At 41.9% G+C, this 14,927-nt stretch overlaps 1 protein-coding gene across 1 annotated transcript in view; it reads right to left on the bottom strand.

The window, feature by feature from the left end:
* The window catches only part of BRF1 (BRF1 RNA polymerase III transcription initiation factor subunit), a 161,504-nt gene that overhangs the window by 29,311 nt on the left and 117,266 nt on the right, over window positions 1-14,927 (bottom strand). The window contains exon 14 of the mRNA XM_059819175.1: window positions 13,391-13,647. Coding sequence (XP_059675158.1) covers window positions 13,391-13,647 — 257 coding nt within the window. The remainder of the gene's footprint in view (window positions 1-13,390; window positions 13,648-14,927) is intronic.

Genomic DNA, 14,927 nt, shown 5'->3' with positions numbered 1-14,927 from the left:
GCGCTCTTCGCTGGGTAAAAAATTGGCTGGATGGCCAGGCCAAAGGGTTATGGTGAATGGAGTTAAATCCAGTTGGTGGCCGGTCACAAATGGTGTTCCCCAGGACTCACTACTGGGGCTGGTCTTGTTTAATATCTTTTATCAATAATCCGGACAAGGGGATCGAGTTCACCCTCAGTAAGTTTGCAGATGACACCAAGTTGGGTGGGAGTGTTGATCTGCTCTGGTGATCTGCTCGAGGGTAGGAAGGCTCTGCAGAAGGATTTGGACAGGCTGGATGGATGGGCCAATTGTATGAGGTTCAACAAGGCCAAGTGCCGGGTCCTGCACTTGGGTCACAACAACCCCATGCAACGCTACAGGCTTGGGGACGAGTGGCTGGAAACTGCTTGGTGGAAAAGGACCTGAGGGTGTTGGTCAACAGCTGACTGAACATAAGCCAGCAGTGTGCGCAGGTGGCCAAGAAGGCCAATGGCATCCTGGCCTGTATCAGAAAGAGTGTGGCCAGCAGGAGTAGGGAGGGGATCGTGCCCCTGTACTTGGCACTGGTGAGGCCGCACCTCGAATGCTGTGTTCAGTTTTGGGCCCCTCAATACAAGAAGGACATTGAGGTGCTGGAGCGTGTCCAGAGAAGGGCGACGAAGCTGGTGAGGGGTCTGGAGCACAAGTCTGATGAGGAGCGGCTGAGAGAGCTGGGGTTGTTCAGTCTGGAGAAGAGGAGGCTGAGGGGAGACCTTATTGCTCTCTACAATTACCTGAAACGGGGTGCAGAGAGGTGGGTGTTGGTCTCTTCTCCCAAGTGAAAAGTGACAGGACAAGAGGAAATGGCCTCAAGTGGCACCTGGTCAGGTTTAGATTGGATATTAGGAAAAACTTCTTCACTGAAAGGGTTGTCAGACATTAGAACAGGCTGCCCAGGGAGGTGGTTGAGCCACCACCCCTGGAGGTATTTAAAAGACCTGTGGATGAGGCACTTAGGGACATGGTTTAGTGGTGAACTTGGCAGCATTAGGTTTACGGTTGGACTTGATGATCTTCAAGGTCTTTTCCAACCTAAACAATTCTGTGATTCTGTAAGTTATAAAAAACCTGACATTAAGGCCCAGTAATTTTTTATATTCCAGATTGCCCAAGGGTCAAAATCACATTTGGACTTGACCAGGTTGTAGACAAAGAAAGCTCTTATTTCACCAATGCGTTTAGAAGATTTGAAGAGGTGTGTCAGAGGCGGTATCATGAATGAACACATCAGCAAAAGGTAGGTTTTTTGCACTGCCACATCACTGAGAGCCATTAATGATCCTAATCTCCTGGACACTGTCCAGAGGAGGAGGAGGAGGAGGAGGAGGGACCCGGAAGGTACAGCCTGATGTAGAAATACCCAGAGAAAGCTCGCAGGAGACATCCATGAGTGACATGAGCAAACCAAACTGCTCTCCTACCCACCTTGTTCCACAAACAACCGACACAAAGGAGTTCACCTTTCTTCTACTCTGTTCCCATCAATTGTTTTCTGTAACATTTCAAAAGGTATGAATAAAGTTCAAACATATTTAAGACGTGCTATATTTGCATATCAATTTTTTTAAGCCAATATTGCTTGCACACAGTTCATTTGGCAGGAAATGGAAAAAGAACAAGTGTCTAAACCACCTTCATCTAAGTAGTGCATTTAGGCACAGAATTAACCCTTAAATTGACTTACTAAAGCCTAAACTGGAAGGGCCCATCTCTGCCTCCAGGAGCTGGGCAGCAGGTGATGCTGCCTTGTAATAACCAGTCCTATGTTTTAAAACATCCTGATTTCTGTCTAGCTTCTCTTCATCTAATCATTTGATTCACTGCAGACTTTAATCTCTGTTATTAATTCATCAGATGACTGATTGATTCAACTACAGCTTTAATCTGATGACTGTCTCGCTCAACTTCAGCAACAATAGTTTTAGCTAGGACTCCAAATTATTTCATTTCTTTATTGCTGCATGATAAAATCCGTGCAGAAGCGTACAAAGCCATTTTTCTATTAAAACTACCATGTCACCGCTCTAGACAGGCGAAGATAACCTTGCAAAATAAATATGCCAACCACTTCATTCTGCTTCCAAATTTGTATGCGTGTCCTCCATACTTCAGATCTCAAAACACTCAGATTAAATATGTTGATAACTTCTTAAAAGAACACTACGCTGTAAAGTAGCATATATTTCTTTCACATAAATACCACATCTAAAACCATTTCTGAATAAAGAGACACCAGTATTAAACACGTGCCCAACACTTCTATTCTGTATGGGACCCGAGAGTGTTCTCAATGTCCAAGCTTCTTCTGGTGCTCCAATTCAGCAAGGTTGCACTCAACTCTGAATATCAATACAGAATTCAAATCTATCGCACCACGTCATGCTGCAGGCTGCAATAGCCTCATTGTATCCTTTTCCTGCCAGCTATCACAGTTCTGCTTGAATGGAAAGATTTCAAATTGTCTACAGTTTTTGACAGCTGCTGAGTCAGGCGATGCCTTGGAAGAGCACTTGGGATGAGAAGTTCTTCACTTGCATGTGCACTTGGGAGATGGACTGCAGGTTCGGAGGTCCATACACGCTATACTCTACTCCGTACCTTCCCATCCATCCTCTGTAGCAGCATAGGTTTATTTCCAAGTATAAGATATGAGAGGGGAGAGGAAAATGTATGTAAAAGCTGGTGGTTTCCTCCTTTACTTCTTTCTGGGTCACAAGGAGGGGGTCTGTATGACAGAAGAGAAGGAGATGGGCTGCTCTAGAGCAGGTGGGGAAGTAACCTTCGTTCCTGCACAGCCTAAACACAGCAATGGGTTTGTTCCATCTATTGTTGTGCTGCATTGGAGGAAGAGGAAAACACTGGGCAGAAATTTGTGACTCACAATACATTGGAAATTCAACAACAGAAGGAAAAGTTAAATTTGCTGCATATATCTTCCAAGATGACATTTAGAAGTTACCTCAGTATGTTTCATCCTATATTTAGTTACAACTACAGCAAGGTAAAACTGAAATCAGTCAGCACACCAGAAGCATCACTGGGTAATGGAACAGCCCCTTACATAAATAACTAAGTTATAGTACACTGCCCAATTTAAAACTAACTGTGTAGATGCTGTTATTTATTATGTGAACAAACAGTACTTCAAGTTTTGCAACAAACTGCTATAACTTTCCAATACTTTACCCGGCCATGGTTAAAGAACTGCAGTCATAACCACATAATGACTGCCAGCTATCTGGTCTGGCAATACGTGCAAACATCAAGAAACAAGAAGCTTCATGTGACTGCTCTCCTAGTTTGGGTCTTACTCTTGGTAAAATAACATATGCCATAATGTAGTGAGAAAAAGTTAATTTTTTGTTTGTTTTGTTCTATTTTCTTCAACATTTAGCAAATATTCGCTGAAGATTCAACTTCATTTGCAAATGTAACACACATCAGACATACACTTTCCCTGGTTTATACTAAAAAAAATGAGCAGACATATACTGTAAAGATCAACAAGTAGACCCTGCTGGACTAGGGTCAAAGTAAAATCAATTCAGAAACCAACCATTTTCCACCCGTGAAAACAAAAAGAAGTAAATTGGAAAAATCTACAGTCTGAGAATGAGCATTTCACAGTGGTGAAGCACTCCCAGCACTCCCATGACAGCAGGACATGCACCTCTAGGGTTTGATAACAACAGCCACACCACCTCCGATTTCTTTGTTTCTTCCCACTCCCCTCACCCCCCACATCCCATAGAACTGTTTTTGCTAACACGCTATTGAAGTTGAAGAGACTGCGCATACATATTTATATTAAGTCTCCCATTAGACCCAGTGAGTGTAATTTGGAAGAAAAAAGCTCTCAGAGCATTTTCTTATAACCGACCTGAAAACGAGAACATAGATAAACAAGGCACTCTCAATCCAACTGTCACACAAAATTATCTTCTGGGCTAAAATTGCTCCTATTTGGTGTTAAAATGCAAGATGAAATTATTTCAGACAGTCACAAAAAGCCCCTCTGCATTTTTGCGCTGCCCAGCCGACCTCCCCTGGAATCCGACAAGGAGACGATTTTCTTGAGTGGGAGGCAGAAAAGCAATATCCAATTTATATTAAACAAACAAGAAGGCTGCTGTAAAAATAAGAAGACTTGACCTAGGTCTGGGCTACGAGGTCGAGCCAGATCAATGACTTTTTAGTTTTAAATTGAAGGCATTCTAATTATTTGGGGTAAATGGAACTGAGCACTGGATTTGGCAGACGCTTGTTATTGCTGAAACACTCGCACAAGCCTAGATGTGTCCTCACCCAATCTTGAAGGGTTTATTTATATATATTTCTCAAAGGTTCTCCTGAGTCCAAATAAATGACAGCTCAGGAACACTCCTCTGCAGTCCCAGAAGACCATGTTCCCTTATCCTTACACTAAACCAAACTTTGACAACATTAAATGTCTGTACTATAAAATTTGAATGCTCTTAATGAATGATGTACAACTAGAGATGATTTGCAGCATCACTGAACTTACATAAATTGGTACAGTTCACATCGAGAAGGCTTCTTTACATTATTTCTCCTATCATTAAGCTATTCCAGGGGCATTTTTCTCCAATTATATTTTACAGCGTGAAAATACAAGTGGGTTAGTTGCCGTACTGGAATTTTGGCATTTTATTCCAGTACTCAAAACCTAATTCCAGTACTCAGAAACTAATGAATCCATAACTGGGATTCTTAGGAAAAATACTCCATTTTAATAACATAACAAGCTAGAAAACCTTTAACTTCATTTTTCTTAACTCACTGGCAAAACAGGCATGAAACTCACCTCCTGCAGAAGGAAGGAAAGAATTCAGGGATGAAGGACAAAGAAACGAGGGTTTTGGTAACCTCACCCTAACGAACCGATACTGCGCGACAGAGAAGTGCAGAGCTGCTGGAGTAACTGCTGAAATGACTTGGGAGTCAGTGGCAGAAGCAGCTCCTGCAGCAGCAGCACAACGGCACCCAAACCCCGCCGGCTGGGGACGCGAGCTGTGCCGGGCGATGGCTGGGAGGGAGCTCCTTTCTCAGTGGTACAGAGCACAGCCATGCAAAACACTATCCATGCACATTTCAGAGTTTTATGCAGCTGTATTTTCAGGAGTATCAAGCCCGTCAGATGTGAAAGAAAAATGCTGTCACTGATATCAGCAGGAATTGATCTTCCAAATAGCCTGAGTAATCAGAATAAACGTCAAATCCTGACAAACACCTGCCAGCTTCTGGAAGGATGGGTTTGGGGAACTGTTTTTTCTTGTTTTTCTTTTTGGGGAAAATAAAAAATCTTTCCCCATCCTTCTGTCCTATCTCAGTGTCAAGAGAAATGAATTTGAGGGTAAAGGGATAACCTGCTGCACCATTCCCCGGACAGTGTGCTGGTTCCTGCCTCCCAAGTCTCTCAGTGGCATTTGCTTAACTCCACGGCCGCTCAGGAGCACAGTGCTACACGCAGTCGAAATGCATTTTTCCTCACTTAACATTAAGAGGGAAAGGCTCCTGGTCATCACATTTTAGCGTTCAGAAGTTAAAAACACACTCTCATTTTAAAACATGTTGGGTCAGATATGTTTCTTTCCAGTTCTTGCCTCTGATTTATCTCCTTATTACAAAAGGCTTCTTAGCTCATATGAACAGCCGTAACCTGCAGCATTAGCCAGGTTACAACATTACTATAGGCTTTACTAGATCAACTCCTCAAATCAACTGTGAACAAGTAAATGCATGTGTCAGCTCCTTTCAAGGTCATTTGTAAAGCTCTCCCCGTACAACTAACTTTAATAAGGAGATGCATGACTTGAAACGCAAAACCTTGGAAGTCTTGAATTCATTTTTTCTTGGCTTTGCTTTCTGTAAATAAAATACTAAACATAATTTGTATAAGCTTGTCCCTCTAAAAGTTACAAGACTGGAAAATACTGGTAAGATTTATTTTAAGTGGAGGTACTTATCAAATGTCACCATTTTCCTGTTCAAAATGACTAATCATTTTGATTAACCTTTGATTTAAATGACTATATACCACAGCAAAGCACAAACATACATAAAATTACACTCCAAAGAAATTCTCAAAGCACAGATCACATAAGAAAACAGTTATGTCAAAGTGGTTAAAGAATTTATTTACCATGTGTATAATATTCAAACCAAAAGCTGACTCCACATGCTCAACGAGAAAGCTCCCACATGTACATTCATACCCAGAAATCACAGTCTAGTTAATCCTGCAGCCAACACCAGACTGCTTCCAGAGGAAACACCAAAAACACCAATCATATAATGATTAAGCTATAGAAGAAACTCCTAACTGCCATCTCAACAAGTACTCCCAGTATCTTCTGCAAGGAATTTTATCCCAGGTGGGCAATTAGTGCTAGCGTGTTAGTCACATATAAAAAGAAGGCCTGAAGCAGCACAAGACAAGAAATAAAATTTAATATCTCACTTTGAGTAAATACACATGAATTCCAAGCCATGTAACAGATTTCAAAGCAGAGAGAGAAAAACAGGGTATCAAAGGCAAATTAGACAAAGAGCTGAAGGCAATTCTGAAAAATCAAAAATACATGGTGGGAAAATTAAAGCATGTAAAAACACTCTTAAGATCCCATCTCAAAGGGCCAATTTGTACAGAGAATGCATACCACCAAAGTTAGCATGGAAAAGACTCTCTCTCAAAAGCTTCCTATCTGCCAAACATGGGGACTTCTCTCTCTTCAGAAGCTCTGCTCCATCACCAATTGCTGACCTGTAGGGCTCCCAGCAGATGCCCATAAGCCCACCAGACTCCACTGCATGAGTTGCACTCAATGAACTTCTAAGATGCCCATTCCCAAATTTTTAAACCAATAATGCAATGTCATTTTTCCCAATAAAAAAGGTTCTGAAACAACAACTCCCTTCTTGACACAGTGAAACAAGAGTGCTTTAACCTTTATAATCACCTGGGTCTAACCGGTATAAAGGTTTTTCAGACACCCAGGAATCCCTTGGATTATTCAAGCTGAGCTTTGTTTCACACCGTTTTGGATTGATCTAAGTAATCCGGAAAACGAGCTCACGCTCCTCCACTCCACAAATACCAGTCTCTTAATGTAAAAGAAACTAAAAATATCGTACATTAAAAAAACGATTTGCTTTGGGTTTATAAAAATAAATTATAAGCCATGGCCAATGTAGAATAAGCATTCAGGACATTCAGAGTTGCAGCTGAGTTAGGAGCACCCAGCCAGGACACGGCACGGCACTCAGCACAACAATTCCACCCGCCTAAACCGTAAAACTACAAATAAAGGGCTTATCATTACCAGTGATCCTGGATGTGAGGGAAACAGGTGATTTGGGGCTTCTTCCCTCCTTATTCCCCAGGAGAAAGAAATACAGATTCTGCTGGACATCCACAGGATCAACAAGTGAAGAGAAAGTTTTCAGGCTGGGTGCGATAAATAGCACCCCACGCCCTCTCCCTCCCACAACTTTACCAAAAGGGCCACCTGTAAATGAGGGTGGGAGCTGGGGGGAGCAGGGGCAGTGCTCCCACCGCCTCGCGGCAGGAGCTCTCTGTCTCCCCGGGCTCCCTCTGCAGCCTGGGATCATCAGGCTCCTCCAAAGCAGCTAAATTAGGCTTCTGCCCGTATTTTACCCCCTGGGGGAATGTGATTCCAATTAGCGCCAAGAAAGTACCAAGTAATTTAGCAGATTAAATGAGATGCCTAACGCCAGGCTGTAGAAAAGTATTATGTACATTCTCCCTAATAATAAAAGGGATTTTTCTGGGGTCGTGACACTCACTGAAAAGCCAACAAAAATGTAGCTGGAGCAGATGCTAATTGAAAGTGTGCGTCCCAGGGCAGGAACTTGAGCAGCAGAACAAGTCCCTGGTACTGCAAACACACGGTTCGCAATATTCAGGTCCCGTGGCTCGGAAGCACGGGTGGAGCCATGTGCCACTATGTACGAGCAAAATGGATATTCGATAAACACAGGTGAGACCACGGAGAGAATCTGGAGGTGAATTTCCAAATCTAATCAAATCTGAGATCTCTACCAAGGGCTTTTGTCATATTCGTAGCAGGCATGATTTGGTTTTCTATTATATATTCATATGCTTCCATTCAGAACAACCTTGTTTCATTACAACGGATTCAGCTGTGCTTTGCAGTCCTGCTTCATTTCTTCCAAGGCAAATTCTTCAGAAGATTAACCTGACACATTTACTCCCCCGATAATATATCCTGTCTTTTCTGATATCATTACCAATTTTAAGCACATGGCAATAAATAGGCTTAAAATTTTTAAAAAGTAGTGACTTAAAAGCTTTCTTGTTCCCACATTTTCTTGGTACAACACATTTCACTTCACAAGTAATCGTGTAAGATTCAGCTCAAGTAAATACAAAATAAATTATTAAGCTTCTAACCAAAAGCTTCCAGCCCTAAAAACCCCTCTTTATTGGACTTGAAGAGCTCCAGCGCACGACACAGCTCTAACTGGAGTTCAGGTTTTAAGTAGCTCGAAGTGGCAACTGTTCTTTTCTAGGAGTTCAACGTATTATTCTTCTGCTTCATATGCACAGAAGACATTAGTGAAGATAAACTGCACAACTGGTAATTGAAATTAAAGTTGCGACATCTATTATGGTAACATCCACCATGACAAATCTCGAACACACAGAGAATGAAATGGCTTTTGCATATGAAGCACCAATCGTGATACCCACTGGAACAAAAATGCATTAAGAAATATAATGAAATACATTTACACAACATAAAATTTCCTAAAATTACTTACATTGTCATTACTAGTCTTCTACCATCTTGACAGATACAATAAGTAAAACACCAGTATAATTCTGGGAGATGTGTCTGAGAAAAGCATACCTTTTTCTGAAACTCAAAAAGTTGCACAGCATTCATGGTAAAGACACCTGTTTAAAAACCCAGTTTGCTTCTGAAAATATTGATGTACATAATGTCTACTCATCTAAAAGGGAGAAATCTGCATGATCTTTGGAAGAATTCTTTGAAAGTACCTTCCCAACAAAATTTCAGAAATTACCCAACATTTCCAAGATTTCAAAATCAGGACTTTTTAATGAAATAATACGTAGATAAACTATATCATCTTTGGAATCCAAGTAACCATTAAGTGATTACAGCAGCAACAAAGCTATGTTAAAAGGGCCACCAAATGAACGAAGATCTAGTTTAAGCATACTCCTGGGACCATGCTGAGCATTCCAGCTTTTTATAAATTCCTTGCAAATCAACAACTTTTTACAAGACTTTAAAATTTGCTTATCATTATCACATCAGTAAACAAAACCTTTTCCAATATTTTAACGGATTAACACTGTAACTGCTAGTTTAGAACCACAGAATCGTTTAGGTTGGGAAAGACCTTGAAGATCATCAAGTCCAACCGTAAACCTAATGCTGCCAAGTTCACCACCAAACCATGTCCCTAAGTGCTTCATCCACAGGTCTTTTAAATACCTCCAGGGGTGGTGGCTCAACCACCTCCCTGGGCAGCCTGTTCCAATGTCTGAAAACCCTTTCAGTGAAGAAGTTTTTCCTAATATCCAATCTAAACCTGACCAGGTGCCACTTGAGGCCGTTTCCTCTTGTCCTGTCACTTGTCACTTGGGAGAAGAGACCAACACCCACCTCTCTGCACCCCGTTTCAGGTAATTGTAGAGAGCAATAAGGTCTCCCCTCAGCCTCCTCTTCTCCAGACTGAACAACCCCAGCTCTCTCAGCCGCTCCTCATCAGACTTGTGCTCCAGACCCCTCACCAGCTTCGTCGCCCTTCTCTGGACACGCTCCAGCACCTCAATGTCCTTCTTGTGGTGAGGGGCCCGAAACTGAACACAGTATTCGAGGTGCGGCCTCACCAGAGCCGAGTACAGGGGCACGATCCCCTCCCTACTCCTGCTGGCCACACTATTTCTGATACAGGCCAGGATGCCGTTGGCCTTCTTGGCCACCTGGGCACACTGCTGGCTCAGCTTCATCAGGCTGTCAACCAGCACCCCCAGGTCCTTTTCTGCGGGGCAGCTTTCCAGCCACTCGTCCCCAAGCCTGTAGCGCTGCATGGGGTTGTTGTGACCCAAGTGCAGGACCCGGCACTTGGCCTTATTGAACCTCATACAATTGGCCTCGGCCCATCGATCCAGCCTGTCCAGATCCCTCTGCAGAGCCTTCCGACCCTCCAGCAGATCAACACTCCCACCCAACTTGGTGTCATCTGCAAACTTGCTGAGGATGAACTCGATCCCCTTGTCCGGATTATTGATAAAAGATATTAAACAAGACCAGCCCCATTAGTGAGTCCTGGGGAACACCGTTTGTGACTGGCCACCAACTGGATTTAACTCCATTCACCACAACCCTTTCATGTCATATTAAAAAAAGAAAAACCACCCAGAGATTGCGCCATGTCTGGCTGGGGTAACTTTTTTTTAAAGATAATCTGAAGTTCTCTAAGCAGAAATAACAGCGCAGAGTATTTTATAGCAAGGAGCAATTAGAAAGATGGAGATGAAGATCAACCTCCTATTTCCAGGGTGCTGTACTGCACCCTGAAAATTATTTCTAAGACACATGACAAACTTGGCTGCATCATCCATCCAAACCTGGTGAGGTATGTAAAATCTTGGCTTGCAAAAGGAAAGCAGTAAAGATATTTATTTATTTAAAAAAAAAAATCACTTTCCTTATTTTATACCTTTACAGAAGTGCTGCTTTAGTCACCAAGAACGAGTATTCCTTTCCTAGCCTGCAAAGCTCCCTGTAACTTGGTACTGGTACCTTCTAATTGGGATCAGTACTAAATCAGTAGCTCTTTAAAATCTGACTATAACTCAGATGAAATAAAGGACCAGATCATAGCATGGTTATGCAAGGTGCTACTGCAGTCAAATACAGCTTACTAAATATTTAAGACATATAAAAACGCAGGACTGTAAATCACTACAAACCCAAACGTTTAGCAAGATCTCTGCAAATGCCTCCTGGATAAAGATACATTATGTGCTTCATTCATTTTCTAATGAGCAATGTTCAGGAGTTTTATTATTATTAATTGCATATAAATTACCATGATTTTTGTATCACTGGGAAATTATTTAGCCATTCACCTCTCAGAGGAACAATGCTGAACAAAGGCAATGAATGCATGGCATATAAGAACAATGCAGAACACAGAAATTTATGCATGCCATTTAAAAGGCATGGCATTTAGACTACTAGCAAAAAATCAAAAGTATGTCATAAATCTTTAATTGTAAGGAAAAAAAAAGTCCAACTAATGGTTTGCCAAGTCCTTGGTATTATTTAAGCAAGAACACTGCCTGCTTCTGGAGTGCAAAATCTCCTTAACTCACGTATTTGCATGTATCCCCAACCTCCTCTGAAGTGTTCTGCTGCAAAATTCATTGTATCCGAGATCTGCTAATCATCATCAGGAAACTCTGTTATGCATCTTAAGGATGTACTTTAGTCTCTCAAGAGGAAAAATAAACATGTTTTATTAGCTGCTTTTGGAAAATACTGATTTGTATTTATTTAGAAACCTTTTCAAGTTGCACCACTGTTAAATTAAATATTTATGGCATGATTTTCCAAAGAGTTTAACACCTGTTAAGAGTTTAACATGCTGACTTCAACAGGAGCTCTGAGTGCCCAGCATTTCTGCAAACCTCAAAAGTGACAAGGTTCAAATGTGGCAAAGCAGCTTGAGCGTGGATGTCACGGCTGAGCTCTGAAATGCAAGCAGGATCCTCACCAGCCCCTACTTCCCACTGCAGCATTTCATTTCAGACAACTGAATCAGCTCTATTTTACTAGAAATATTTGAAATATGACTCATTAATACCTGTTAAATCCAAATAAAGCATAGGCTAAATGCTGTTTGTTAATCCTCACTGCATTTTCACTTTCCTTCCCTAGCAGAAAACTTAGGTGCTGGGGTCATTAGACATCACCTCAAGTAGCAACTTACAGAGGAGACTAAAATCCACAGTGAGTCAAGAACTGGAAAGCAAAGCTGTTGATATTAAGGGTGAGAAGCTGAATACAGATGAAGCTATCTTGGTAAAATGCAGAATAAAGAAGGTATAGCAGAGAAAGAAAAGATGTTTGGTACATTGCAGAAACCTGTGTCCCGGTGACAGTGGGGCCAGCAACGTGGTCTTCAATTTTGGCTGAGAGCTTGGCTCTGGCTTTGGCATTTGGCTTCTCAGGCAAAATTGAACCTTAGCCTAGCTGTCAAATGAAGTCAAAAGAAGGGGTTGGGTCTAGTCATCCTTATTTTGCTTGCTTCTCAGGGATGTGCACTTACTATCCCTCCCAGCTTTACACTTACAGGTATCCTATGCCTCCCGTTCTTGCACGAATAGATGATTTCTTGCGCCTTGTGACTGGCTGCCCTCCTGCCCTCCCTGCTCCTTTACCTGGTTGCAACACATGTCTAAACCTGAACTACGGTGCAAAGTTATCATCTCACATTTCAGAATTAAATCCCTAAATTTCCTTGTGGCATTCGGCCTATACTTCTGGAAGCAAAAAACCTATGTCTTTTAGGCAGTAAGTAAATAAATAAATAACATCCAAGCAAGAAATTACTATACATAGACACGATTCAGCTGATCATCCAACATGATTTCATAAACTGAAGACGAATAAAATAGTTGAATATTGCAGATAGGACACATCAATCTCCTTTTACACTTTACAGCACACTACAAATCTGCCCAGCATGTCGAGTATTTTACTCATTAAAATAGTAGCTTTCATCACACTATAAAACATTTGCAAATGCAGACCAGAAAACCGACAAGCGTATTTACTGTAAAGCTTTATACTTGTGTCATCAATTAGCAACAAAAGTTTGGAATAAAACTAAAATAAAAGCTAATCAAAACAGCTAGCTGTCAAAACAGATGGGAACTATATTTTTCAAATCAAGCAAAAAGCCAAAGCTTTCGAACATTTAGTGTCGTGTCAGCTGATACAGACAACTTAGAAAGGAAGGACAGCAAATGTCAGGAGTATATGAAGAAAAGGTGTCCCCAGCTGAAAGATTCACATTTATGAATTTCCATTGACTTTTTTTTTTTTTTCCCCGCTTCAGGCTGATTAACTCACACCAAAGCAGACCTCTGATACGTGGACTATAAATAAGGTGCTGCCACGACACTGCAGGCAAAATAAATAAAAACAGAGCCCCGACATTATTTTAGCCTCAAACAAATGTTTCAGTCCCTACATTGTCTGGCTCAGAAAGATACATAGACAGTCTCACAGACAGAGATATAAATGAACAATTGCAGTACCTTTTTCCCACACTGTTTACAGGGTTGGCTATATTCCTACTGGCAATAGATTTTCTTCTTGACAGCTTCTTGGTGTTGGTGCTGTCATCAGTGCTGTCATCCTCTTTCTTTGGTGTGTTACTTCCTTTGCTGTTCAGGTCCCTTAGCACATTATAATTAATTTTACTTGAGATTTTCTTCTGTTCTAACATCTTTTCAATTGCCTCTCCTGCTGTGCTGGCTTGAATTGGCTCCCGCTTCTTTGCAGATTTCTTTGGCTTAATTAAAATATAAAATTAGTGATGTAGATACAAACAAAGTTTCCGTGAAGCAGAAGGGCGAGCTGCAGCTCAGCAGTCCTGGCTCAGGTGCTGCTGATGCGGGGATGCAGGCGACGTGGCCGGGCTAAGCCAGTGCTCCCTCTCCTGCCACTCAACCGGACTGAGAGGTCTCCCTTCTCCGGGAGATAAGTGTTTGCTTTTTGCTAAATGCCCACACAGTTTATTACAAATTCTTTACTTAGTATTTGTAATGGTGCCAGAGAAGAAATGTGGGCCATTTCTCACGCATGAAAAAAAAGGGAGTGAACTCCTGTTGCAGGAACAGGGACACTGATAGCATCACCCAGCATCTAAATAATGAAATTCCCCTGCTAAAATTGCCTTTAAAGTTAGAGTCAAGCTGGGTCACGACTCCCCTAAGCACTGACAACTCCGTATCGAAACTGCAACGGTATTTTATATCAAGTCCGAATGCGGCGTGGGAGAGCATCTACCCAACTCCTCCTCCACACTGAGAAAGGCCAAGAATATTAGCAGCAGCTTTCTAAGCGTGGACTGGCATTAGCGCCAACGGATAGGAAGCAGGAGGCTGCAGACACACGAGCGCAGCAGCAATGTCACCTGTAACAGCCCTTCCCAGGCAAACGCTGCAAGCCCAAGCCCAGCGTTGCGCTGGGGAGGCTGATGCTGCGCAGAGCCAGACAAAGAGAAATGACACCAGAGAACATTTCTAGCCATGTCCCATGCCTGGGTAGGTACAGAAAAAAAAAGAACCTCTGTTTCTCAGTCGGCGTTTTCCTTTTCAAAGGAAGGTATTAGCACCAAGCTCTGCAGGAGATTTATTTTTTAATGTATAATAGCCCCTCTGTTTACCTACATGGGTCAAGTGCTACCTTGAAATTGGAAAGCACTATATTAATCAAGTTCTGCTCGAGCTGTCAGGAACAATACAGAGTTAGAGAAAAACTCCTGTGTTGTCCGAACAAAAAGGTGGGTGTTTGGGCTACTTGGCGGTGCCAACGAGTTATACAATTTTGAAAATTGCTGGTAGACTGCCATGTCTCCGTAAGCGCAGGATGAATGAGAAACTCTGAAGCATAAAACAGTGTTTCATTGTCTGGTTTTGTTTTTATCGTTGAAATACCTAGGGGAAGTAGGAAACTCTGTCTTTCACATTAGTTGGAAAAAAAGACAGAGGATATACCCACTAAAAACTAACATGGATTTTAGTTGCATGTGGAAGATTTGACTTGTCACTTGCTCAATTACACAAAATA

The sequence above is a fragment of the Gavia stellata genome, chromosome 7 (assembly GCF_030936135.1).
Source record: "Gavia stellata isolate bGavSte3 chromosome 7, bGavSte3.hap2, whole genome shotgun sequence".
Lineage (NCBI taxonomy): Eukaryota > Metazoa > Chordata > Aves > Gaviiformes > Gaviidae > Gavia > Gavia stellata.
The sequence above is the reverse complement of the archived record's forward strand: the minus strand, read 5'-3'. Positions and strand labels throughout refer to the sequence as shown.